Here is a 26,003-nt window from a genome sequence, read left to right as displayed (position 1 = left end):
GGGGATGTAGGGCAAAGATGGATTCTTCAAGGTTGAGCAGCTTCCAATTAAGCTGAAGCCAGGAGCTTCATCCGGGTTTCCTACATGGGTAGCAAGAGCCCCAGTACTTGGGCCCTCTTCTTCTATATTTTCTAGGCCATAAGCAGGGAGCTGGATCAGGAGTGGAGCAACTGGAACACAAACATGATTTGGGGTGCCGGGATTGCAGGCGGGGGCTTTACCCACTGCACTACAACACCGGCCCCCTAAATTGTCATTAATACAGCATGAATAATAAACAGAGTTGCACAAATAGGGGTTTGTATACTTGTCTGTCACTGGTTCAGTCATAAAATTGTATGTAGAGGTAGAATTTCTGAGTCAGTGTCTCTATACCTCCTTGTAAATGCTAAAACGCTTTACCAAATATAGAAGAGATAGGCAGTTTATAATTAAATAAAATCTTAACTAAAAGCCGTATGTTCAGATTTGAGTTGTGCATACCGTAAGGTTCTTGTGCACTACATGGCAATAAAGTTCTGCTTTGTGGGCAGATAAGGCCTGTTTTGTGGTCAATATGAACATTTTACCTTTGACATTTGAAAAATAATTTTTGTTCTAATTTCAATGGAAAAATCTGATAACAAGTGCTAGAAATAAGGGAAAGGGCTCTTAGAAAAATGACATTGATGAAAATAGCTAATTTAAATGCCAGCTTTACTGTACTTGAATGATTGATAGCTTCATAGTAGAGCTGTGCTGGCTTGTGTTTTTATTTGGTCCTCAGGTAAATGCTACAAAGAAACGTGATTGAAGAAGGCTTTCTTATCATGACTGCTGTCCATGGACATGGTAGTGCCTTAGCAAGGCAGTAGATGTCATTGGATTTACTTAAGCTCAGGCTTAAACACTTTGCTCATTAGAGGTCTTGTGACATTTGTGCATTGGATAAAAGTATGAAATCATTTAAAAATCTTTACATTTAAGTAAAAATTTTTTCTTTCATGCAAACTTATCTCTCTTTATACAAGCCCCCACATATATTAGGGGTTATACTGTATGCTCTGGATGATATATTAATTTATTTCTATTTATTATTGTATTTCATTAAATTGGCTGCTTACAAAAATGTTCAGAAAGTTTGAGGTGACATTTCACAGCATTCTTATTTATATGTAGCAGTGCTACTCTGAAATCTGTTCTAATCAGATTTCTGCTTATTCAGAGGTGCTATGATGAGAATTGCAAACTTCTCATCGTAAAATGCAATTGCATGTAGTCAGTTAAGAATTTAGATGCAGATTGTGACATTGTCTTGCCAAGGCATAATAACTCAGAAGAAATGAGGAAAATGGGGGCTTGAGATAATAAGTTACTCTTCTGATTTTTTTTTTTTTTCGTTTCTAGAAACGTCGGCTTGAACACAGTAAAAATGTAAATACAGAGAAACTAAGAGCTCCTGTTATCTGTGTACTTGGACATGTGGACACAGGAAAGACAAAAATTCTGGATAAAGTAAGAAAACACTGTGTATTATTCATTGATAAAACTTTAAAATAAGTAAAGGGTACTCTATTAAAGTTTTTTTTTTATTTTTATTTTTTATTTTTTTTTTTTGACAGGCAGAGTGGACAGTGAGAGAGAGAGACAGAGAGAAAGGTCTTCCTTTGCCGTTGGTTCACCCTCCAATGGCCGCCGCGGCCGGCGCGCTGCGGCCGGCGCACCGCGCTGATCCGATGGCAGGAGCCAGGAGCCAGGTGCTTTTCCTGGTCTCCCATGGGGTGCAGGGCCCAAGCACCTGGGCCATCCTCCACTGCACTCCCTAGCCACAGCAGAGGGCTGGCCTGGAAGAGGGGCAACCGGGACAGAATCCGGCGCCCCGACCGGGACTAGAACCCGGTGTGCCGGCGCCGCTAGGCGGAGGATTAGCCTAGTGAGCCGCGGCGCCGGCCTCTATTAAAGTTTTAAAAATTTCTAGCACTTAAAATTGTATATAGTAAATTAATTTCTAATTTTTTATTGTTTTTGTGTCTGTTTTTCCATGTCAAAAAATACCGGTGTGTATTTACTGTCTTCTAGCTCCGTCATACACATGTACAAGATGGTGAAGCAGGTGGGATCACACAGCAAATTGGGGCCACCAATGTTCCCCTAGAAGCTATTAATGAACAGACTAAGATGATTAAAAATGTAAGTACATTGTATTCTTTGTGTATTTTATTCTCTATTTCAGATACAACTAAAAGAAAAACTGCTATAACAGATCTCTGTGTTCACCATTCAGAAGTAACATGTCTACTCTTTGACCATATCTTTTCTTCTGAAGAAGCAGAGCACTGCATATGGTCGGAGTGCTCACGTTCCATTCCCTCCTTTTCTCTCTCAGAGGCAACCTCTGTTCTGAAGTGAAAGCTTGTCATTCTTCTCTGTATTTTAAGTTGCTACAGATGTTCATCTAAAAATTCTGTTCTCTCCCTAATTCTTGTTTCCTTCTGTGACATTAATTCCTTTTTATGTATCCCCTGTACTTTCTCTACTCGTTTGATGGTATTCAGCTTGTCTGTGCTCAGTGTGACGCAGTAGCAAATGTAGAGCATAATGAGTCATAGTAATGCCAACACCATATAAGGCAGACACCTTTCTTAGGGGATAGGACCTGGCCGGTTAACTTAGGACTTTCCATGGTTTCCTCCCCAGTCAAAACCCTCTTCTTTACCCACAAGTAACTTTTTTTTTTTTTTTAAAGATTTATTTATTTATTTCAAAGTCACAGTTACACAGAGAGAGAAAGAGAGAGGTCTTCCATCTGCTGGTGCACTCCCCAGTTGGCTGCCATGGCCAGTGCTGTGCCAGTCTGAAGCCAGAAGCCAGGGGCCCAACAACTTGGGCCATCTTCCACTGCTTTCCCAGCCCACAGCACAGAGAGCTGGATTGAGAGTAGAGCAGCCGTGACTGCTCCATATGGGCACCAGTCTCTGGACAACGGCTTTAGCAACTCTGCCACGGCGCCAGCCGTGATATTGGCTATATGTTAATCCATTTTCTAATTTTGCTGATAGTTCCATGTTTGCCCAGTTGGCTTCTGGTCTTTTTGACAAAATTTTATTAGTTCTAGTTTTTGAGTGCGTCCCTGATGTCTGGTGTAGCAGGGAGTCCCACACTCATTTGATAGAGAAATGCCCCAGACCCAACACTAAGCCTTATAAATTATTCCCAAGTTCCATTATCACTGAGCAGGCAGAAGTGGTGAATTTGGAATTGCTAAGCAATAAATTGAAAAACAGTGTTTATTATAACATGCAAGCATCTCCCTTTGGTCCTTAATGTCATGTTTGTAAATCTGCTTGTAAATAGTCTCTGACCTTGTCTCTCCTGTTTTTGTTTGTTTTGATTGTGATTGAGTTTTGTGAAGGTTATTTTCTGATGGATTTCTAAGGAAGGAATTATGGAAATAACATTCTTTTAGTTTTTAAATGTTGAAGGATGATTTTCTGGCCTTAAATAGAAAGACATTTGACCACATACAAAATTCTGATCCATAGTGCTCCTTAAGTATCTGTATCTTGACTTTCCCATTTCTTGTATAAAGTGCTAGGGTTAAATTTGATCTCAAGCCAGTCTTCTTTATCTTACGAGATGTATGGACTTTTTGCCTCTTGTTCATGGGTTCTGTGGGTTAATTTTCTAGTTATGTGGTATACTGTTTCTTTGTATACTTTTGAATTTTTTAGCATAGTTTTTGAATTATACCTTTCCAAATTTAAAATTTAGTATCATTGTGTTTTAAATAGTAATTCTGTGTGTTAGTCATTGGAGGCTTCATAACAGCTTACCCTACCAGTTTCTAGAGCTTGAAATTTTGTGTTATTTTAGGCCACAAAGAGCACGATAATTATTAGCCCTGTGTTAAAGTTCTCAGGATAACCTTTATGTGACAATCCTAATTATTGTTTGCCATTGAGACACTGAACTGTAATTGTGGTACTCAGTGCTTGTTGATTTAAGACCTCCAGAATGCAATTTTGAAGTATTTCGTATTTCAGTCATTTTGACATGGGTTACCAGATAAAACGTTACAGAATCGTTGAAGATTAGCAGAAAATATAGTTAAGCAGAATGATAAAGTTGTGTTTAAGTTGTGTTTATGTGAGATTTGTTGACAAGTACTACTTTTTAGTTTAAAAGGGAATGTCCAAGTGAGGTCTCTTGCAATGTTCTCATTCATTTATATACTTTAGGTTTGGAAAAGCAAGTGTTTATGACATTTGAATAAAGCAAAGTATACATTTATTCTTCAGCACTTTTGATCAGTGTGGAAATTCTCTTTCAAATATAATATTGTGATATTTTGGGGACAGTAAGAATTGGTTTGCACACTGGACCAGATAAGCTTTGCAGATACTGAGCACCACCTCTAGCATGTCAGGTTGTTTTTTTTGTTTGTTTGTTTGTTTTTTGTTTTTTTGTTTTTTTTTTTTTTTGACAGGCAGAGTGGACAGAGAGAGAGAAAGGTCTTCCTTTGCAATTGGTTCACCCTCCAATGGCCACCGCGGCCGGTGCACCGTGCTGATCCAATGGCAGGAGCCAGGTGCTTCTCCTGGTCTCCCATGCAGGTGCAGGGCCCAAGCACTTGGGCCATCCTCCACTGCACTCCCGGGCCACAGCAGAGAGCTGGCCTGGAAGAGGGGCAACCGGGACAGAATCCGGCGCCCCAACCGGGACTAGAACCTGGTGTGCCGGCGCCGCAAGGCGGAGGATTAGCCTAGTGAGCCGCAGCGCCGGCTAGCATGTCAGGTTTTTACAGTTAATCTCAGGTGACTGCTGAGATTATTTATATCATTATTTAAGCTAAATAATATGCTCAAATTCAGACCATACCATAGTTTATAACTTTAATAGTGGGGATAGTTTTTCATTTCATTTTTCTCTGTAAAACTTATAAATGAATGAAGATATTAACTGTTAAGCTTTGTTGGTTAACTCACTTCTTTATTTGGCAAAGGAAGATGTGTTAAATTTTCATTTAAGTAGATTTGTTAAAGAAGCTCTCATTGTTATGGACACCTTCAGCTTTACCCTTTTCCCCACTGTCTTTAGTTTGATAGAGAGAATGTACGGATTCCAGGAATGCTGATTATTGATACTCCTGGGCATGAATCTTTCAGGTAAGACTGATTTGAGTCTTTTGTCTTCTGACTGCTTGGAATCATTAAGTACAGTGGAGTGATTAACCTTTGAGTAGTTATTTATTACCTGGAAAGTCAGTTACACAGAGAGAGAAGGAGAAGCAGAGAGAGGTCGGCCTCTATCTACTGGTTCACTCCCCAGATGGCTGCAGTGGTTGGAGCTGTGCCTATCCAGAGCCAGGGCTTCTTCCGAGTCTCCCATGTGGGTGCAGGGGCCCAAGCACTTGGACCGTCTTCTGCTATCCCAGGCCACAGCAGAGAGCTGGATCAGAAGTAGAGCAGCTGTTCTCGAATTGGTGTCCATATGGGATGCCAGCACTGCAGGCAGCGGCTTTACCTGCTACACCATAGCGCCAGCTCCAGAAACTTTCTTTAACACAAAAAATTTAGTTTATAAAATTGACAGCAATATTAATTTCTGGAATTAACTCATTCTAAAAGATACCAAGTCAGATTATAAGACAAGCATTTGACAAGTTAAGGGCTAATGGGACTTGTAAAATTTAGCATGTATATAGTTGGCCATCTGTATCCACAGATTATGCATAAATTGATTCAACCAAAAGCAAATTAAGAATACTTTTACAGGCGCCGTGGCTCACTAGGGTAGTCTCCGCCTGTGGCGCCGGCACCCCGGGTTCTAGTTCCGGTTGTGGCGCCGGATTCTGTCCCGATTGCTCCTTTTCCAGTCCAGCTCTCTGCTGTCTCCCGGGAAGGCAGTGGAGGATGGCCCAAGTGCTTGGGCCCCTGCACCTGCATGGGAGACCAGGAGGAAGCGCCTGGCTCCTGTCTTTGGATCGGTGCAGCGCACCGGCCATAGTGGCCATTTGGGGGGTGAACCAATGGAAGGAAGACCTTTCTTTCTCTCTCACTGTCTAACTCTGCATGTCAAAAAAAAATTTTTTTTACAAAACTTGTTTCTGGCATGGGCATGAGATAATGGCTTCAGTGCTCGAGTCTGTGCCACCCACGTGGGAGACCCAAATGTAGCTCCAGACTTTGGCCTGTCCTAGCCCCAGCTGTGTGGGCATTTAGGGAATGAACCAGCAGATGGACAATCTCCCCCTCTCCCTTCTTCTCTTGCCCCTCACCTCTCTCTCCCTTCCTCTTTCTACGTTTCAGATTTTCAAATAAATAAAAAATTGAATAAAAATAAATGGAAAAAAAAGGCACTGAACATGCTGAGAAATTTTTTCTTTTTACTAAACAAAGTTCAACAGACATTTATATAACATGTACATTGTATTAGGTACTATGAATAATCAGAGATGATTAAAATATTCAAGAGGGTGGTGTTTTCAGGCTATCTGTAAATACCAGAGTACTCGCAAAAGTTTGTAGAAAATAAGAGATACTTATTTTAGTGCAATAATTTTGATGTCCATGCATGTAAGTGCTAATGAGAATGTTGGTGGGAAATCTATATTTGAAAAGCTATGCAAAATATGTGCTACTGTATGTCAGGGACTTGAGCAACCATAGATTTTGGTGTCCTTGAAGGAGGGAGGGAATAGATCCAATCCCCAATGGATACTGAAAGATAGCTATTTTATTCTTTTTGTCTAGGTTTTATGAAGGAATTGTTTATTTTAATGTAAGAAATTTTTCAGTATTTTTTAATTTTACATCTCTTTCCTCTTTTCAACAGTAATCTGAGAAATAGAGGAAGCTCTCTTTGTGATATTGCCATTTTAGTTGTTGATATTATGCATGGTTTGGAGCCCCAGACAATTGAATCTATCAACCTTCTCAAATCTAAAAAATGTCCCTTCATTGTTGCACTCAATAAGGTAAGCACTTCCTCTCAGAATTTAATTGCAAAAGCATGCTTCGTAATTTTTTGTCATTAAATGTAGTATAACTAGCATAGGAAAATGGACTCTATACCAAGTATACATTTAATGTGTTTTGACAAATTTATATATTATTTAACCATTACTATTCAGAAAATAGATCACTCCATATTCCCAGAAAGTTGCCATGCTCCCATGCACAGTGTCTGATGTATTCCCAGGTAAACACTGATCTTTTTGTGACTGCACACTATTTTTGCCATTTCAGTTTCTTAAATGGAATCATAGTGTGTCATGTTTTGAGTCTGATTTTTTGTTGTTTCTTGTGTTATTATACCTTCATTAATGTTGTTGCATATATCGTAGGTTGTTCCTTTTTATTCTGAGTAGTTCATTATTCAGTGGTGGGGAACCTTTTTTCTGCCAAGGGCCACTTGAATATTTATAGCATCATTCATGAGCCATATAAAATTATCAACCTAAAAATTAGCCTGCTATAGATGTATTGAATTTTGAGTGCTACCTGTGCTTGTATTGGCAGGGCCAGACCAAATAATTTCACATGCCTTATAAGGCCAGCAGGCTGAGCATTCCCCACCCTTGAAATCATACCATACTTTGTTTGTCTATTGAAGAACATTTGGGTTGATTTCATTTTCAGATTATTTGTTAATAGGTTGAATGTATAAATTTCTATACAAATATTTGTATACGCATTTGTTTTTGCTTCCTTTGAGTAAAAGCTTATGAATAGTATTGCTGCATCATGTGGTATGTGTAATGTTTAGCTTGATGAGAAACAACAAATTTTTCCAGAGACTATTTTTTACGTTTTCATCAGCATTATGTAAGAGATCCGCTTTCAGGGACAGGCTTGCAGTTTTGGAGGTTATGTCAGTGCCTCACGTGCTCGCATCCCCTTCCCATCCTACTTCAAGTCTTGGCTACTGTGCTTCCAGTCTAGCTCCCTGCTAGTGTATACTCTGGGAGGCAGCAGATGGTGGTTCAGTACTGAGTCCGTGCCACCCCTGTGGAACACCCTGATGAGTTCAGGGCTCCTGGCTTCAACTGGTCCAGCCCTGCTTGTTACTGGCTTTTGGGGAGTGAACCAGAGGATGGATGGTCTCTGTCACGTATGTCTTTGTATCTTTGAATGAAATGAAAATAAGTTTGTTTGTTTGTTTTTTTAAATAGTCCAGGTCCTGGATGACATTTGTCTTTAGACATATTGTCTTCTAATAGACATATTGTACTTTTTTTATTTTTTGCTTTGGTTTCCATTTCCATTGTGGCTAATTGCATTAGTCATGCGGTAATACACTAATGCTTATGGAGATGACAGCATCTCTCTTTGAAGAGTCCATTGAAAATCTTTTGTTCTTTATTGGTTTGTTTGTTGATTTTTGAGTTTTTTTTAATACATGAGGGCTTCAAAAAGTTTATGGATATGTACATTATCTTTTCTAGATTATTTGTTTATTTGAAAGGCAGAGTTAAGAAATAAAGAAACAGATCTGCCATCAACTGGTTCACTCCCCAAATGGCCAAAAACAGCTGGGGCTGGGCTAGGCCAAAGCCAGGAGCTTTGAATTCCAACCAGGTATCCCTCGTTGGTAGCATGGGCCCAAGCAGTTGGACCATCTTCTGCTTCTTTCCCAAACATGAACAAGGAGCTGGATTGTAAGCAAAGCAACTGAGACACCAACCAGCACCCGTCCTATATAGATGCCACTGTTATGTAGGCAGCAGCTTAACCCTGTGCACCACAATATCAGCCCCCACATTATCTTTTTTTGTTTTAAAGGTCTATGTATTTATTTAAAAGCTAAAGTTATAGAGATTCTATCTGTTGATTTATTACCCAATTGGCTGCAACGGCCAGGGCTGGGCCAGGCTGAAGCCAGGAGCTGCGAGCTTCTTCCAGGTCTCCCATGTGGGTGCAGGGTTCAAGAACTTGGGTAATTGTTTTGAAGTGTTTGCTAAAGATTAATTGACCATATATGTCTGTTCGTAGCATTTATCTTTTGTTTCATTGATTTTTTTTTTTTTTTTAAGAATTATGTATTTATTGGGCTAGCACTGTGGCGTAGCAGTAAAGCCACTGGCATCTTGTATGGGCACTTGCTCAAGTCCCAGTTCCTCCACTTGGGATCCAGTGCCATACTGGTGGCCTGGGAAAGTGGGAGGATGCCCAAGTGCTTGGGCCCCTGCACCCACGTGTGAGACTTTGAGGAAGCTCCTGGCTCCTAACTTTGGAAAAGCTAAGTTCAGCTGTTGTAGCCATTTGCAGAATGAACCAGCAGATGGAAGAGCTCCCTTTTTCTCTTTTTCCACCCCCAACTCTCCTTCTTCCTCTGTAACCCTGCCTTTCAAGTAAATAAGTCTTTTTATTTAATTTTTAAACGATTTATTTATTTGAAAGTCAGAAATTATTCCCAGGGCATTAGCAGAGAGCTGGATTGGATGTAAAGCAGCCAGGTCTTGTACCAATGCCCATGTGGGATGCTGGCGTCACAAACAGCAACTTTACCTGCTGTGCCCCAGTGCCAGCCCCAATCCTCACTCTTGTCAAGTATTCACGAGACTGCATTGGAATTCTGACAACATTTTAATGGCCGTAGGATAATTTCTAGGATCTCATCTTTTACAAATAACAGCCCCTTGTGAACTTGTTGAAGGCTAACAGGTAGCTGGGTACCTCAGCAAGTTCCAATTTAAGAGAAGGTACAGTGGAGCTTTAGTTAGGTACAAAAAATATCTGAGTAAATCACATCCAGTATACATGAGGTATACATTAGGAATTTTCTGGAACTATTGATGTTAAATTTTAAATGTTCCTAAATTTTTTAGAAATGAAAACCCTTATGAAAACCCTTTTCCAGATTGATAGGTTATATGATTGGAAAAAGAGTCCTGACTCTGATGTGGCTGCTACTTTAAAGAAGCAGAAAAAGAATACAAAAGATGAATTTGAGGAGCGAGCGAAGGCTATTATTGTTGAATTTGCCCAGCAGGTAAGAAAGCTTTCCCTCCTCATGAAGGGCCTGTTTCATAGAATAGTTTTTTATTACATTATCTCTACAATGCAGTCAACATCTTCTCTAATACCAGTTCGGTTCCTCTGTTAACAAGATAGTGTTTTTATTTTTCCTTCATCCCTTTTTCCTCTTTAGTATCATAAAACTCTTTCGTAGATGAGTCTTTGTAGTCTGAATGTTCTAATGTAAAAAACTGAGTTGCGTAGAAACCACTTTTCTGTAATGTAATTAATGCCTACAGAATAAACATAACTGTTTCTAGAGTGTTTTTGCTTTTAGTCAGGCCTCCTCCAGGTGCCTCCTGTGATAGCTTGCCATTGTAGAATGATTTTTGCTTCCAGGGTTTGAACGCTGCTTTGTTTTATGAGAATAAGGATCCCCGTACTTTTGTGTCCTTGGTACCTACCTCTGCACATACTGGTGATGGCATGGGAAGTCTCATCTACCTTCTTGTTGAGTTAACTCAGACCATGTTGAGCAAGAGGCTTGCGCACTGTGAAGAGCTGAGAGCACAGGTGATGGAGGTAATGGTCAGCTTTTCAGCGTATTGCCCTCTTTTTTTTTTTTTTTAATAGAGAATTCATTGGATGCTCCAGTATTTACCACCTACACATTTAATGAACATGTGTGATGCACTGTATATTTTTTCTCTCCTGTCTGTCAGGTTAAAGCTCTTCCTGGAATGGGCACCACTATAGATGTCATACTGATTAATGGCCGTTTGAAGGAAGGAGATACCATCATTGTTCCTGGAGTAGAAGGACCCATTGTAACTCAGATTCGAGGCCTCTTGTTACCACCTCCTATGAAGGAATTACGAGTGAAGGTGAGCCAGGGTGGGAAGTGTGACACATAGGAGCTTTGGGTGCTTACAAATTCTGCTGAGGTGGTTTTTTCCTTTGAGAGTTGCTTGGCTTAATGCACAATGCACAGATCCCTCAGTCTCTGTTTCCCTTCAGTCACCCTAATAGACAGGGCCCATCTATCAGAATGGAAATAAATTTATTTCAGTGCAAAAAAATTTTGAAATCCAAGCATAATTTTGGCATCATATGCATTTTCTGTGACATTTTTGAATACCCTTTGTCGTTACTTACTAGACAAGGTCATTCCTAAAAATTGAACACATTGTTTTGGTTCTGCAATGCTAACTGATTTTTTTCATTACCTTTTTAAAATTATTAAATATAGGTCGGCGCTGCGGCTCAATAGGCTAATGCTCCGCCTGTGGCGCCGGCACACCAGGTTCTAGTCCCGGTCAGGGCGCCGGATTCTGTCCCGGTTGCCCCTCTTCCAGGCCAGCTCTCTGCTGTGGCCCAGGAGTGCAGTGGAGGAGGGCCCAAGTGCTTGGGCCCTGCACCCGCATGGGAGACCAGGAGAAGCACCTGGCTCCTGGCTTCGGATCAGCGCAGTGTGCCGGCCGCAGCGCGTGGACCACAGCGGCCATTGGACGGTGAACCAACAGTAAAGGAAGACCTTTCTCTTTCTCTACTTTGCCTGTCAGAAAAAAAAGGGGGGGGGGATTATTAAATATAACGTTCATACTTAAAAACTGCACAAAATATAAGAAAAGCTTAATCTTTAAGAAGCAACCAGATGAAGAATCAGAATATTGCCTCTTAGTGCTTCTCCCTGAGCATTATCAAAGTTGCATTTTTATGATAGTAACTAATATTATAGTTTGAGCACCTGAGGGCATTAAAAACATTTTGTGAACTTTATGTAAATGGAGTTATTCTCAGTGTTTATAAGGATACTTGAACAAGTTTGTGAGAAAAAAGTGTTTGTGTTAGTGCAGTATATTTGAAATTTATGTAAACTTTTTCATAGTTTACATTTTTCATGAGGTTTTTAAAAGTTTATTTATCTGAAAAACAAATTTTTCATCTGCTGGTTCACTTCTCAGATAGGTGCAATAGCCAGTACTGGGCCAGGCCAATGTCAGGAACTTCATCCGGGTCTCCCATGTGGGTGCTCGGGATCCAAACACTTGGACCTTCTCCTGCTGCTTTTTCTAGGCCATTAGCAGGGAGCTGGATTGGAAGCGGAGCAGCCTAGACTTGAACCAGCGCCCGTTTGGGATGCTGGCAACACAGATTTTGGCTTACCCGCTGCACCACAACACTTGATCCCTGCATGAACGTTTAAATATTTATTTGAGAGGCAGAAAGAGATGGACAGTGAGCTGCCATCTGCTGATTTATTCCCCCGCATACCTACAATATCCTGGGCTGCCGTGCAGCTAAAGCTAGGAGCTAGGAACCGGGTGACTTGAGCCACTACCACCCCTCTCTCCCGGTTTACATTGGTAGAAAATTGGAGTCAGGCGCTAACAATCAAACCCAGGTACTCCAGTATGGGATCTAAGTGTCCTGACCATTAGGTAGATGCCTGCTCCTGCGCAGACTTCCAAGTATCCTCATATCTGGCTCCTTCCAAACACATTTAAGATTTTTGTTCCATTTCGTGAATACATGATGATTTATCTATTACCCTGCTTATGGAAAAGTATTTTTTTATTTCTACTACTGATGTTGCTGCTGTGACATTCTTTTATTACATCCTACTGCATTTGTGTCCGTTTCTCAGGGTGTAGACTTCAGGTGAAAGTAAGTCCTCATTCGTGGATAGTTCCAGGTGTACTTTCTATGACCATACTCTTATCCACAGTGGGTGAAACAACTTAGATTCCAAACTGCAAGATTTTACTTTATATTATTTTATATCCTAATCAGCTCTATTTAATGCCATCAGATGTAAGTTTTCCCATTCTGGTGGGTACATACATAGCTCATTGGCTATCAGTTTCCATTACCTGTTTTTTTTTTTAAAGATTTATTTATTTGGAAGTCCAAGTTACACAGAGAGAGAAGGAGGGGCAGAGAGTGAGAGGTCTCTCATCTGTTGGTTCACTCCCCAGTTGGCCACAATGTCCAGAGCTGGGCTGATCCAAAGCCTGGAGCTTCTTCCAGATCTCCCACGTGAGCACAGGGGCCCAAGAACTTGGGCCATCTTATACTGATTTCTAAGGCAGTAACAGAGCTGGATCTGAAGTGGAGCAGCCGTGACTTGAACCAGCGTCCATATGGGGGTGCTGGCACTGCAGGTGGCAGCTTTACCTACTAAGCCGCAGTGCTGGCCCCTCCTGATTGTTAATGTTTGGCATTACTTTGCCATTCATTTCGTCCTCTACAAAATGCTCAGTTTTCTTCTGCATTGCCTTTCTTACAGATACATGGGAGTTGTTAATATTCAAGACAAGAGTATGTTGTGTATGTATTATACTAACCTGCTACTGACAATACTTTGTTTTTGAAATTCATTTGAGTCGGGAAGGTTAACTCCCATCCATTGGTTCACTCACTAAATGTACACAAAGGGCAGGCCTGGGCTAGATACACAGTTTAGGTCTCCCATGTGAGTGGCAGGAACCATTGCTGCTTCCCAGTATCTACATTAGCAGGAAGCTAGAATCGCGAACAGAACGGAGTACAGAATGTGCGGACTCCAGTATGGGTCACAGGTGTCTTAAGGGCTAGGCCAAAAAGCCACCTCAGGATTTTGTTAATTTTAATGTTGAATTTATCTGTCTTTTACTTCATGGTGATAGCTATTTGTGTCTAATTAAGAAATAAGTCCTAACTCCAAGGCCATGAAGATTCTCTCAAGTCATCTCCTACTACTAACCATTTTTCAGGCAAAAGGTAACGAAAGTTTTTCTCTCTGTAGAACCAGTATGAAAAGCATAAAGAAGTAGAAGCGGCTCAGGGAGTAAAAATTCTTGGAAAAGACCTGGAGAAAACATTGGCTGGCTTACCTCTCCTTGTGGCCTATAAGGAAGATGAAATTCCTGTTCTTAAAGTAAGTTGCTTCTCCAGAACTGTTCGCGCTCTGCTGTGTGTCGGCAGGGAATGTGCTAGGGATGCGGACTAAAATGGGAGCTCTGGTCTCTGTGAAGCTTGCAGTCTGCTGCTTAGCAGACTTGGTGCTTTTACATTACTGGAAGTTTGTAATATGAATTGGCATCAATAATGGTTATATACACTAGAATGCTGAAATTCAAGTATGAGTTGAGAGCTCCTATGAAGTTGCTTATTTATATTCTATTTTAGATATCCTATTATGTAGACAGGACTAAATAAAATTTTATTCTTACTAGGGGGTCATTTCAAAGCCCGTTTGCTCCTTCTTAGGAGCAGTTGGCTCCTGTCCAATGTAGTATCACAAAAGCAGACTTCATTCACTTGGCCAGGAGAAAATGTAGGCCGGCGCCGCGGCTCACTAGGCTAATCCTCCGCCTTGCGGCGCCGGCACACCGGGTTCTAGTCCCGGTCGGGGCGACGGATTCTGTCCCGGTTGCCCCTCTTCCAGGGCAGCTCTCTGCTGTGGCCAGGGAGTACAGTGGAGGATGGCCCAAGTGCTTGGGCCCTGCACCCCATGGGAGACCAGGATAAGTACCTGGCTCCTGCCTTCGGATCAGCGCGGTGCGCCAGACGCGGTGGCCATTGGAGGGTGAACCAACGGCAAAGGAGGACCTTTCTCTCTGTCTCTGTCACTGTCCACTCTGCCTGTTAAAAAAAAAAAAAAAAACACACACAGCATGTGGCCCGTGCAGGCCCTGGCTGTCTTTATTCTTTAAGCTGTATCAGGGACTCAGCCATCTCAGAGCCAGCGAAAACAGAGCAGACCTCTTTGCCTGGTCCTGACTTTGCAGTGGATTTGGGTGTCATGCTGGCATTCTTGTTGTACTTCTTTCTGGTCAAAATATCTTCTCCGTCTCCAGAGGAACAGTGATGGGAGAAAGAGCTGGTGGTGAGATTAGGGCATTTTATAGTTAAAACTGTCGCTCCCCCTCTTCGTGGAGGAACGACACTAAACCCTGCCTAGGCTTCATATCCGAGTCACGGCACCATTATGTCGCTCCCCGTCTTCGTGGAGGAACGACACAGGACCCTGCGCTGTTCTTTCGTCTGCTCGGCCCTCCCCGGGTTTGCTGCTGGTTCTTCCCGGGTTGGCTACCGTCCCTTCCACCTCCGTGGAAGGGCGGTTCCCCCTGCCACTTTCCCCACTTCCGTGGGGGAGCGGCACACCGCCGGCCGGCTCTCTCGGGGGCTGCTCAGGTGTTCCTTCAGATAGATGTTCCTCCTAGATGTTCCTTGTGCATGTTGTCTCTCTCCTCCTGTATAGTCCTCTTCCGCCAATCCCAACTCGGCTTGCCCACACGCCGAGTACGCTGCTCTCCTCCAATCAGGAGCAGGATCAGCTCCTGGAGGTCATCACTCAAGTTGGCAAGAGGCAGCTGCGTAGAAGCTGTTTTCTTCTCTCCCAGCGCCATATTGTGGGAGAGCAGATGCATAGAATAAGTCTTAATTCCAGTAACTTAGTCTAGTCCGGGTTGCTCCCCACAAAAACAGTCAAGCACAGCTTTGGGGCTATCACTACATTTGTGTGGTACTCCTACTGGGTGTTTGTTTCTGCCCACCGCATCTCCCATAGTTATCAAATGGAGCAGCGGTTAAATCTGTTATACAACCAGTAAACCCAAGACAGAAGGAGGTGAAGAACAGCAAGAATATGGCCCCAGGATCTCCTGTACAGTGTAGTTGTTACACAGGTCTTGCTTTCTCTAAGCCTAAGTTCTGTATCTTCAGATGAGTGCCTAACCAAAAAGAGCAACCATTTAATTCTAGGCTGCTGGGATAGGTAACCTTGTCAAATCTGATTGCATTTCAAGGATGAACTGATCCATGAATTAAAGCAGACACTAAATGCTATCAAATTAGAGGAAAAAGGAGTTTACGTCCAGGCATCTACACTGGGTTCTCTGGAAGCTCTACTTGAGTTTCTCAAGACATCAGAAGTGCCCGTAAGTAGCTGTACTCTGCTCCACAAGTCAATATTGGTCATAGTTTGGGGTAGTGCTACTATTAGCAGGTACATCCAGAAGCCCCTCTTTTTCAGTATGCAGGAATTAACATTGGTCCAGTCCATAAGAAGGATGTTATGAAGGCTTCAGTGATGTTGGAACACGATCCACAGTAAGTTCCCCTCCTGCTCAGAGGCTTTCGTGTTGCTTACCTGTTAACCATTCCTTTGTGGTACACTGTTTATTGAATGATCCTTGGTGTGTGTGTGTGTGTTTTTTTTTCCAGGTATGCAGTAATTTTGGCCTTTGATGTGAGAATTGAACGGGATGCACAAGAAATGGCTGATAGTTTAGGAGTTAGAATCTTTAGTGCAGAAATTATTTATCATTTATTTGATGCCTTTACAAAATACAGACAAGACTACAAGAAACAGAAACAAGAAGAATTTAAGTAAGTTAGTCTTTTATTTACATTGTATCTTGGAAATGAAATTAAGTAGTACTAGATAAGAGGGAGGGGTATGTGCAACAAAAGTGTGGCAACTGCTCACTCACCGGACATGGTATGTTGTAAACCAGGAATTCACACTGGCAACATTCCAGTAGCGTTTCAACAAGTCCTCTCTGTTTACTAAAATTGAATTTGGGAGCTTAGGTCTCATTGCTGGGTTAGCAGTTGTTAAATTTGGGGACTTCACCTTTCTGGAGTTGCTTATCTGGCATTGTAACAGAACTAGACTGGGGAGAATGAGGAAGCAGAGTGCTTGTGCTGGGGAGAGAGCCATTCTGCTGAGGCATGCCAAGGACTTTCAGTGCTGACACTGTGGCGAGCGCCGGAGGGGAAGGTGGCAGGAACCTGTACCAGGTTTCCTCCTGGAGGTTTGGGGCTCTCTTGCCTTGAAAGAGACAACTGATAAATGGGTAAGTAGGCAAAGGACTCGGGAAGAGAAATAAAGCAGGAAAGGCAGAGCGGTGGCGATGAGGGGACTGTACCACAGAGGTGTGTCCCAGTGTCCAGGCTAACAGCACCGTGAGGCAGGACTGGGTTCTGAGCTGGAAGGCCACATGGATGAGGCAGAGCAGCAAACTGGGGACGGAGAAGTTGGCAGGCCCGTATCACATAGGACCCTGTGTGGGCCTTAGGGAAGCCTTGGGCTTTTTCTCTGAGTTGTGCTAGATGCCATTGGCAAGGTTGTTGTGGTCAGCGTGAAACTGGTTGTGTTGTGAGGACCATGAGTTGTCAAGGAGTCAGTGACAGGTGTCTGTCAGGAGGCTCTGTAGTCAGACAGAAGATGGTCAGGTTTCAGACTGGACTGCCCAGAGTAAATGAGGGCTGAGTTTGGGGCACTGAATGGGAAATACTGAGATTCAGATTGTGATAGCATGATTTAGATGATGAGATCTGAAGGAAGTTGGAACACATGGGGTTTGAAGACTTCGATAAAGAGGTAAAGCACTTTAAGCATATGTTGGATAAATTAACCGCATTGTTGTCTTGGGATCAACATTCTGGGAACATGGTGAAGACTTGAATGGACAGACTTGACTCAACGTGCCAAATGACATGTCAGGAGCCACCTGGGTTTTAAGTCCCAGTGTGTGGCTGCAAAGTATATCATGTGGTCAGGGGCCAGGCTCAGTATTTGAGTCCGGGCAAAAGTGCCCCTGGGGTATGGCTCCTTTTCCACCCGAGACTCGGAGAGAGTATAAATAAAAGATGTGGGAAGTACGACAGGAATGGGGCCATGGGCTGCAGCCTCTGAGGAAAGCTGCTTCCAAATAACAGGAGAAACCCTGTTTATTTTCATGCTTCAACAGTTGTGTAAGGATAAGTTTAGAAGTTCCTGCTTTGTTTCTTCCTTACAGGCACATAGCAGTATTTCCTTGCAAGATGAAAATCCTCCCTCAGTACATTTTCAATTCTCGAGACCCAATAGTGATGGGGGTGACTGTGGAAGCAGGGCAGGTAAAACAAGGGACACCCATGTGCGTCCCAAGCAAAAACGTAAGTTGCAGTTAATTTAAAACTTGTTATTTCTGAAAGCAGAAAATGAGAATCCCAGAGTGCTGGTAACAGAGCTTTGCGCCTGTAGTTCACAGTGCTGTGTTCCATATTGAGTTGCTATCTACCTTTTTATATATTTATTTTTGCTTGAAAGAGTTAGAGAGGTAGAGACAAGGGATGAGAAAGAGGTCTTCCATCTGCTGGTCACTCCCCTCATGGCTGCAATGGCCAGAGTGGAGTGGATCCAAAGCCAGGAGCTCCTTCTGAGGCTCCAGTGTGGGTGCAGGGACCATGTTCCGTTGCTATCCCAGGCATATCAGCAGGGAGCCGGATCAGAAGAACAGCAGCTGGGACTGAAGCTGGTGCCCATATGGGATGCCAGCTGCTGCAGGCCAGGGCTCTAACCCCTTCTGCCACAGCGCTGTCCCTGCTATCTACTCTTTTTTTTTTTTTTTTTTGACAGGCAGAGTGGCAGTGAGAGAGACAGAGAAAGGTCTTCCTTTTGCCGTTGGTTCATCCTCCAATGGCCGCCGCGGCTGGTGCGCTGCGGCCGGCGCACCGCGCTGATCCGAAGGCAGGAGCCAGGTGCTTATCCTGGTCCTCCTATGGGGTGCCGGCGCCGCAAGGGGCAGAGGATTAGCCTAGTGAGCCGCAGCGCCAGGCCCTGCTATCTACTCTTAACGTCTTACAGTTATTACCGTGATAGAGAAAAAGCGTAACAACAAGCAGAGCTTGTCACCCTCTGTAACTTGTACTTTGGTACTGCTGTCAATCAGTGTTCATTCTTAGCACCTCATCTCATGTTTCAGTTACTGAGGGTCATAAGATACTTTGAATTATTGCCTTTTTTTTTTAAGATTTAAAACTTTGAAGACAGCAAAAATTTTAAAGTATGATGAGTGTCTGTATCTTGGCTTTATACCCACATACCCAAGAAAAATTCACTTCACTTCTGTGGTATTCTGTCATTTCCAGTTCTCAGTCACATTCCCCCGCTTGCTCCAAGGATGTTTTTGCTCTCAACATGCATTGTGTTGGGCTGTTAACCCTATCACTTGTGAAGAGTCTAACCCAGATGTTTTGAAAACTGTTGCTCCATTTGGATTTGTCTGATCACCCCGGCCTGTATCTAGTCAGGAGTTATTAGACAGGAGCCTCTTGCATAGCACCAACCTTAATTTCCTGGGGAAGTTGCTCTTCCATTAGAATCTCTCCGTCTTTTTCCCATTTATAATTACAAGTAGCCTCTGGGTACTCAACCTGTTTTTCAGAACTTCATCCCAGTGGTCTCTTTGCCTAAGTTACTACATAAATGGTTACAAAATTGTGTACCCTCGTCCCAGCAACTGCTCTAGTAACCATCCTGTATACTCAGTCTGTCATGGTAGTCTGTGCCCTTCTTTCTGATAATTATCCACTTGGTCCCGTTTTTAAGGGGGGCCTATAGCACCTGGAACGTTTTCTTCCTTTTCTGACTCAGTGAGATGCTCCAGGCTCACCTAACTCTTCCCTGTCCCAGATCTGGTTTCCTTAGTGGGACACAACCCTTCAAAAGTGTCCACTTATTAACCACATCAGTAGACCAAGCTCTAGGGTATTGTCGGCAGTGATTTTTTAGTGTGTGGCTTTGGCCTCCAACGTCAAAACAGACTCTTCATGTTCTCCCTCTTCCTGTCCTGTCGCTCCACATGGCGGCCAGGCGCTTTACCAAAACTGCATAGTTCCTTGGCTGCCTTGCAGACTTCACGGCCTGCTTCAGGCTCCTTCCTTAGAACCTGTATGTCGGCTTTTTGCTCATGAGATTCGTCACACAAAATGACACTGGGTCAGTACCATGGCCCTAACTATTTACAGCACATTAATGATGGCCATTGGCCCTTATGACTCTTGGGAAAGGTATAGTTTGGGCTGGTAGGCAGCCCTAGTTTACCAATGCGAAAATTAAAGTGTGGAGATGGTGAGTGATAAATGCAGGATCTTGATGCCAAAGCTTCAAAAGTAGGGTCCTTTGTTTCCATTCTTTAAGCTGCTTAGTCATGGCACCTGTGAGGGGTGCGAATTCCTCAGCATGCATTGCACTCTTTCTTATTTTACAGTTTGTTGACATTGGAATAGTAACAAGTATTGAAGTAAACCATAAACAAGTAGATGTTGCAAAGAAAGGACAAGAAGTCTGTGTCAAAATAGAACCTATCCCCGGGGAATCTCCCAAGATGTTTGGGAGACACTTTGAAGCTACAGACATTCTTGTCAGTAAGGTGAGTACTGCAGCACCCACAGCGAGGCAAGTCCCTGTTGTCTGGTTGTCACCTATTCCTAGCATACGGAGTGGGCTGCGTTTGGGCTTGTGGGATAGGCTCCTTCATTTGGTTCAGTCAGTAGCATGGTTCATCTTTGCTGAGAAAAGGTGTTTGCTGCATGGGGCGGCACTATCAGAGAATGCCAGGGCTTCCAGGTCTGTCTGGTGCTGAATTCTCCTTTAGCACTGCATTGGGTAGCCTGATAATGAGCAGTGTCTGGGGCCACCGAATTTCTCTGGTGTGTGTGTTACTTTGTTCACCCTATTTGTGCCTCTGGCGTTCTAGATCAGCCGGCAGTCCATTGATGCACTCAAAGACTGGTTCAGAGATGAAATGCAGAAGAGTGATTGGCAGCTTATTGTGGAGCTGAAGAAAGTTTTTGAAATCATCTAATTTTTCCACGTGGGGCAGAAATTGGAGTAAACGCAATATTCTGTTGTAATATCATCAAGACAAAAAATGGAACAGATGTATCTGAACATGGACAGACTGGTATGGAAGGAAAAAAAAAATAGGTGTATAAAATGTTTTCCATGAGAAACCAAGAAACTTACACTGGTTTGACAGTGGTCAATTACATGTCCCCACAGTTCCAATGTGCCTGTTCCCACACCCCCTCCTTGCCCTACCCTACTTGGCTGCTGTTTTAAAGTTTGCCCTTCCCCAAATTTGGATTTTTATTACAAATCTAAAGCTCTTTCACTTTTATACTGATTAAATCAGTACTGCAGTATTTGATTAACCAAGCTTCTGCAGATTTTGTGATTCTTGGGACTTTTTTGATGTAAGAAATACTACTTTATTTATGCATAATCCTCCCACAGTAATTTTCTTTCTGGCCTCCTTCTGCCATATGCTCTTAGGAAGTTTTTAAAATAGAAAATTAGGCATTCTGGTATTTCTATCTGCTTTTGTGTGAAACCATGGTGTAAAAGTGTAGCTGGCTGCTTTTTACTGCTTGTATAGTCCTGAGCGTCCACTGTAATCAGAGTTCCAAACCACCAATAAAGAAAACAGACATTGACCAGTGAGCTCTGGTAGGCTTCCATGACAGCGTAGCTGCTCATCTCCTCAGGACCAGCCTGGTCACCGAGCAGAACTCGGATACTGCCAGCACATGACAACAGCAGGGATTCTCTAGTCAGACGAGCAGCAGCGACAGGGCTTCACTTGTTGCTCTGGATATTAGTGCTTGAGCTCCTGTGGTCTGACTGTAGCTAAGTTTGGTTTTCCTGAAGAAAGTGGTTTTTGCAAGGAAGATACTGCATAAAATTACAAACTGTATTTTATGTCAAGGTCCAATCGAGGCAGAGGTGAACACCACCCCCAAACTATCTGGGACATACCCAGAAGTGGGCGGGGTGCTCTAGTTAGAAAAAACTGTGAACTTCTTCACGAGAGAAGTAAAGGGGATTTCCTCCTCATGCTCTTGGTTCATGCTCGGAGACAGTGGCTGCGAAGCTTTACCCTTTCTTGGAACAAGCAGAATGCCAGTCTGGGACCTCTCAGGAATTTCAAAGCTTAGCACGGAGCCTGCAACGTTCTGGCCTGGCGACTTTTCAGCCTTTAGTATAGTAAACAGTAGTTGCTTCCTAGAGTTGAGTTTTTAAGGATTCACAAAAAGGAGCCTGTACAAAATATACATACAGTTCTTTATTAAACAACTGTAAACACTTCACTGTAAAAATCCATAAAACTTTATAAACAAACGTTTTGTAAATAGAATCTATGCTACAGTAAAAGAATTAACACCATTATTTACATGCAATACGGACAGATTTGGCACTTTTTGAAAAGAAACGTACAAAACACTTGTTTAAAAAGAAATTTAAAATTATAAAAAAACTCAGAGCATCACTACCATGCACTTTGCAAATACCTCACAAGCACTTATGGCACAGCTAGCGGAGAGCCCCAGGCTCCCTGGCAATATTTATGTGACTTTTAATGTGCTTCCATAAGTCTGTTGTAAAACCACCTGAACGTTGTCAAGAATAAAGTCAAACGCCATATTCCAAACCGATTCCACTGACTGCTGCATCAACCTGAAGGTGGGAGGAGAAGCAGGTGAGGACGGAGCCCGGCAAGGATCAGTTCAGCCCACCTCCAGCACTGCACTATCTAACCTCCCCTGCCCCAACACCAGAAAACAGTATTTCCTACAGTTCTAGCCCCATGGCTGTAATACACCTTCATTTTCTGACTTTAATACATTTCCTTCTTTAGAATTCAAAAAGGATTTTGAATGTTTAAAACTTGCTCAGTATCTGTTGTGACATGCTATTCCCGGGGACAGAAGTGCTGAGGAAATGTACCTTTTCATGTATTTTATAACTAGATCGAGTTTTTCCAAATCTTTTTCCTCTATTAGATCGGTACAGTATTTCACGACTTGCAGGATGTCTTCTTCCATTGGATCTAGGGAGAGGGAAAAGCCTCAAATGAGGACCAGTTGTATCTTTCTGTAGGAGAGGGGCAGAGAGCTGAGGGCTGAAGGAAAACTGCATTTCTATAACCAGAGCTCTAAGTAACTTTTCAAAGCCCCAGAATTTAAAATATTGGGAGTAGCCGGTTACAGAAACAGGACCACTACACTTCCGTCTTGGGCCATCTAACCCAGGACAAGCCAACCTGAAATGGTGGTTATCCATTCTTTGAGCAAGTTCTTCACATCGCTGAATTCCACAGCTCCAGCTAGATTGGGTGCTGGGGGTCTCCCGCTGCTGCGTGACTCGGGCTGCAGACTGGAAGGGCCCGGCCCATCTGACGTGGAAGCAGCATGTTCCTATTAGGAAAACAAAGGACGGAAGTGCTACAGTTAGGCACTGCTTCAGGTACATTAAGGGCTGATAAAGGTCAAAGTGAAAGGAGCAGTAAACATTACCGGGAGTTTCTCAGCAGGTCCCTCATGCTTTAGAAACCCATCAATTAGCTTCTGGGGACTCACACAGGCCCCTGGCAGCGGTGCTGCAGGACTGTTGAGCTTGTTTTTCAAAGGACTCTGGATCTTCTTGTGGGGACTGATGGGGTTTTTTTTCTTGCTTCTCTTCTTTTCCCTAACTGCTGCTGGCTTTAAGTGAAGTAAAGGGTTCTTTGGCACTGGAAGAAGATGGATGTAAGATCCTCAATAAAGTCAATCTGGATAGTTCCATGGGTCTCTCTCCTCCTTCCAAACACATCCCCATGCCTCCTCCTCCTCTACCCCAACTCAGACCCACAATGTTTTTTCTGTGGAAGTTCATCAAGTAATTAGAATAGGGCCTGCTAAACTACAAGATCAAGGAATGTTATTTTTATTTAGTTGAAAGGCAAAGTTAGGGGGAGAGAGGGGCTGCTCTAGCATAGTGAGCTAATAAGCCTCTGCCTGCACTGCCAGCATCCCATGTGGGCATCAGTTTCAGTCCAGCTCTCTGCTATGGCCTCGGAAAGGGAAAGAAGGTGGCCTAAGTGCTTGGGCCCCTACACCTGTGTGGGAGACCTGGAAGAGACTCCTGGCTTCAGACTGGCTCAGCTCTGGCCGTTGCAGCCATTTGGAGTGACCCAGCAGATGGAAGACGATTCTTATTTGAGAGGTAGAGTTAGAGTTAATGAGATGACATCCTCCATCTCCAGTTCACTTCCCAAATGACCATAACAGTTGGCTCATATCAAAAGCAGTAGCCAGGAGCTTCTGGGTTTCCCACGTAGATGCAAGGGCCCAAGGACTTGGGCATCTTCCACTGCTTTCCTAGGCCATAGCAGAGAGCTGGATTGAAGAGGAGCAGAGGGGACTCAAACTCCCGATACGGGATGCTGGCGCTGCTAAGTCTGTGTTCAGGTATTTGTGATACATGTGCAGAAAGCTGTTCAAAAGATTGCTGATCATTTTCAGACTTCTCTGACAAGACTTAACGGTAACACTCCCCACAAATGAAGAGATCTTAAAATGCCTAACAGCTCAGACTGGCCATGGTACCTAATATCCACAATGACTTCTGCCGCCACCTGCCGTGTTCCAGCTTACCAGATGTGCCGGCTGGGGGCTGGGGAGGGGTGGTCTCTCCCTGCCGTGGCCGTGGATCGTAGGCTGCTTTCAGCTCCTTCTGCAGCTCAGCAGGAAGGGCGGCGAACACCTCAGGGTCCACCTGGTGGAAAAGGCAGGCCTCAACCCTCCAGATGGCACCTGGTTGGTATTTCTCACACAACAGACCTTGTTCTCAAGTACAAGTTCTTACTAGGTCAGTATCAAAGCTCATTAAATCTTCAAGAAGCTTAAGGTGAAAATAAGCCATCAGAGGACTTCTGAACTTGCAGAGCTGACACATGCACACATTGTGCAGAACCCACAGGGCAAAGACACTGGCAGAGGCAGCACGATGAGATCTGGGGGTTTGTACCGTCCCCTGCACGAGTGTGCATCTCCACCCTGTCCATGTCAAGTGTGGCCCAGCTGGGTGTTCTGGCCAAAGGGGAACAGGATGTGTTTACTTAATTTTGCAAGAAGCTTCTTTAAACACCCACGTAACAGAACCTCCCCCTCCTCTTTCCTCACGTGCTTTAGGGAGAGGCTGCAATGTCAGTCTGTTCCATACATGAGGTGGGGCAAAGCTAAGAGCTGCCCCATGGGCGCAGTGGAAGTCACTGGGCAGGAAGGTGCAGAGGAGAAAGGGAAATGAGGCACGCCGTAGGGAACGGGATGGGTACGAGGACTTCCAACACTGAAAAGGCCCTGAGGTTTAACTTGCCTGTGAAAATGCTGGAAGGGCTATTACATTGATTCCCATATCACCGTTAGACTCCTGAGGTTCTGGTATTTGCAACAAAACTGTCCCAACTGCTTGTGGCAAAATTCCGGTATTGCAGCCATTTGCTGGTTGGTTCTTGTGGTGGCCGTGGGACTCGCCTTGCTGAATAGCACAGGCGTGCTCTACTTGTTCCCGGAGATCAGGTGGAAGTGCTTCCAGAACAGACTGATCGAGCTACAAAATGCCAAACACACGAGTCTGAATTTACAGAAATGGGGTACTGGAGAGGTAACAGAGTTGGTTTGAACACCTAGAATAATGAATATAAGGTATAGAGGCTACAGGAGTAGGGAAGCTATCATCCCCAAATTAGTTCATTTCTGGAACATCTTGGCCTTTAGCCACTGGAGCCTTAGTGCAGAAGACAAGCAAACCCTGCCCACCAAGCATTCTGTGATCTGCAAGGTCCACATACAGCCACGGGGGTCTGGAATGGGAATCGCCAGGAAGACGGAACTTGTATCAATGGGCAGACTTGGATCAGATGTTCACGTTTCAGAAGGGAGACTATCCAAACCAACAGCAAACCCTAGTCTGCAAGCAGCAAGTTGGAACAGAGTTCCTGAGACCTAACTACTTAACCTGTACAGCATTATCGCCTGCCTACAGCCAGCTGTCTGCACATAAGCCCTTTGCAAACACTCAGTCCCACAACCTGGACAGGCCAGCCTTATCCTGCTAGAAGCAGCCAGTTTTGAATTAAGTGACCAAGCAACTGGGGTCCTATGCCAACATACCAGAACTGCTGCTTTCCCTAGTCCTCAGCCACCTCCCATGTTGGGGAACAAAGGTAGCCACAAACCTTTTCAAAATCGTTTCCAGTGCTATCCTAATGAAAAGGAGCAAAGGATACCAGGAGTACAACGCATTAGCAGCCCACACAAACTGAATTAGCTTTTATTATGAAAATGACTCACTCTACAGAAATAAGTGTTCTCAAATCCTGCCCAATCTTTTGACGTGGGCCTCTGCTTCCTTCCCTACTGCTCAGCAAAGCTGCTTTGTTGAACAGCGTGAGTCTGTGACATGACTGCTGACAAAGGGTGCAGCTC

At 43.6% G+C, this 26,003-nt stretch overlaps 2 protein-coding genes across 31 annotated transcripts in view; one reads left to right on the top strand and one right to left on the bottom strand.

Moving 5' to 3' along the window:
* Positions 1 to 23,316, top strand: part of EIF5B (eukaryotic translation initiation factor 5B) — a 60,484-nt gene extending 37,168 nt beyond the window's left edge. Inside the window, exons 11-24 of the mRNA XM_051842650.3 lie at positions 1,387 to 1,494; positions 2,059 to 2,169; positions 5,077 to 5,144; positions 6,814 to 6,955; positions 9,841 to 9,972; positions 10,338 to 10,520; positions 10,661 to 10,822; positions 13,726 to 13,857; positions 15,731 to 15,862; positions 15,958 to 16,034; positions 16,149 to 16,313; positions 17,729 to 17,867; positions 19,964 to 20,125; positions 20,453 to 23,316. Coding sequence (XP_051698610.1) covers positions 1,387 to 1,494; positions 2,059 to 2,169; positions 5,077 to 5,144; positions 6,814 to 6,955; positions 9,841 to 9,972; positions 10,338 to 10,520; positions 10,661 to 10,822; positions 13,726 to 13,857; positions 15,731 to 15,862; positions 15,958 to 16,034; positions 16,149 to 16,313; positions 17,729 to 17,867; positions 19,964 to 20,125; positions 20,453 to 20,560 — 1,821 coding nt within the window. The 3' untranslated portion in view covers positions 20,561 to 23,316. The remainder of the gene's footprint in view (positions 1 to 1,386; positions 1,495 to 2,058; positions 2,170 to 5,076; positions 5,145 to 6,813; positions 6,956 to 9,840; positions 9,973 to 10,337; positions 10,521 to 10,660; positions 10,823 to 13,725; positions 13,858 to 15,730; positions 15,863 to 15,957; positions 16,035 to 16,148; positions 16,314 to 17,728; positions 17,868 to 19,963; positions 20,126 to 20,452) is intronic.
* REV1 (REV1 DNA directed polymerase) overlaps positions 21,803 to 26,003 on the bottom strand; it is a 95,018-nt gene continuing 90,817 nt past the window's right edge. For all 30 annotated transcript variants that reach the window (XR_016229158.1, XR_016229159.1, XR_016229160.1 and 27 more), the window contains 6 exons: positions 24,892 to 25,125; positions 24,171 to 24,291; positions 23,052 to 23,266; positions 22,799 to 22,952; positions 22,483 to 22,585; positions 21,803 to 22,212 (listed from right to left, as the gene is read on the bottom strand). Coding sequence is in view for 26 of the 30 variants with exons in the window: in XM_089325980.1 (XP_089182106.1) it covers positions 22,101 to 22,212; positions 22,483 to 22,585; positions 22,799 to 22,952; positions 23,052 to 23,266; positions 24,171 to 24,291; positions 24,892 to 25,125 (939 nt within the window). In the remaining 4 variants the exon portion in view is untranslated. The remainder of the gene's footprint in view (positions 22,213 to 22,482; positions 22,586 to 22,798; positions 22,953 to 23,051; positions 23,267 to 24,170; positions 24,292 to 24,891; positions 25,126 to 26,003) is intronic.

Source organism: Oryctolagus cuniculus, chromosome 2, assembly GCF_051225735.1.
Source record: "Oryctolagus cuniculus isolate XC-2025 breed Fujian yellow rabbit chromosome 2, ASM5122573v1, whole genome shotgun sequence".
Taxonomy (NCBI): domain Eukaryota; kingdom Metazoa; phylum Chordata; class Mammalia; order Lagomorpha; family Leporidae; genus Oryctolagus; species Oryctolagus cuniculus.
Note: the sequence above shows the minus strand (reverse complement) of the source record. Positions and strands in the feature narration are given on the sequence as shown.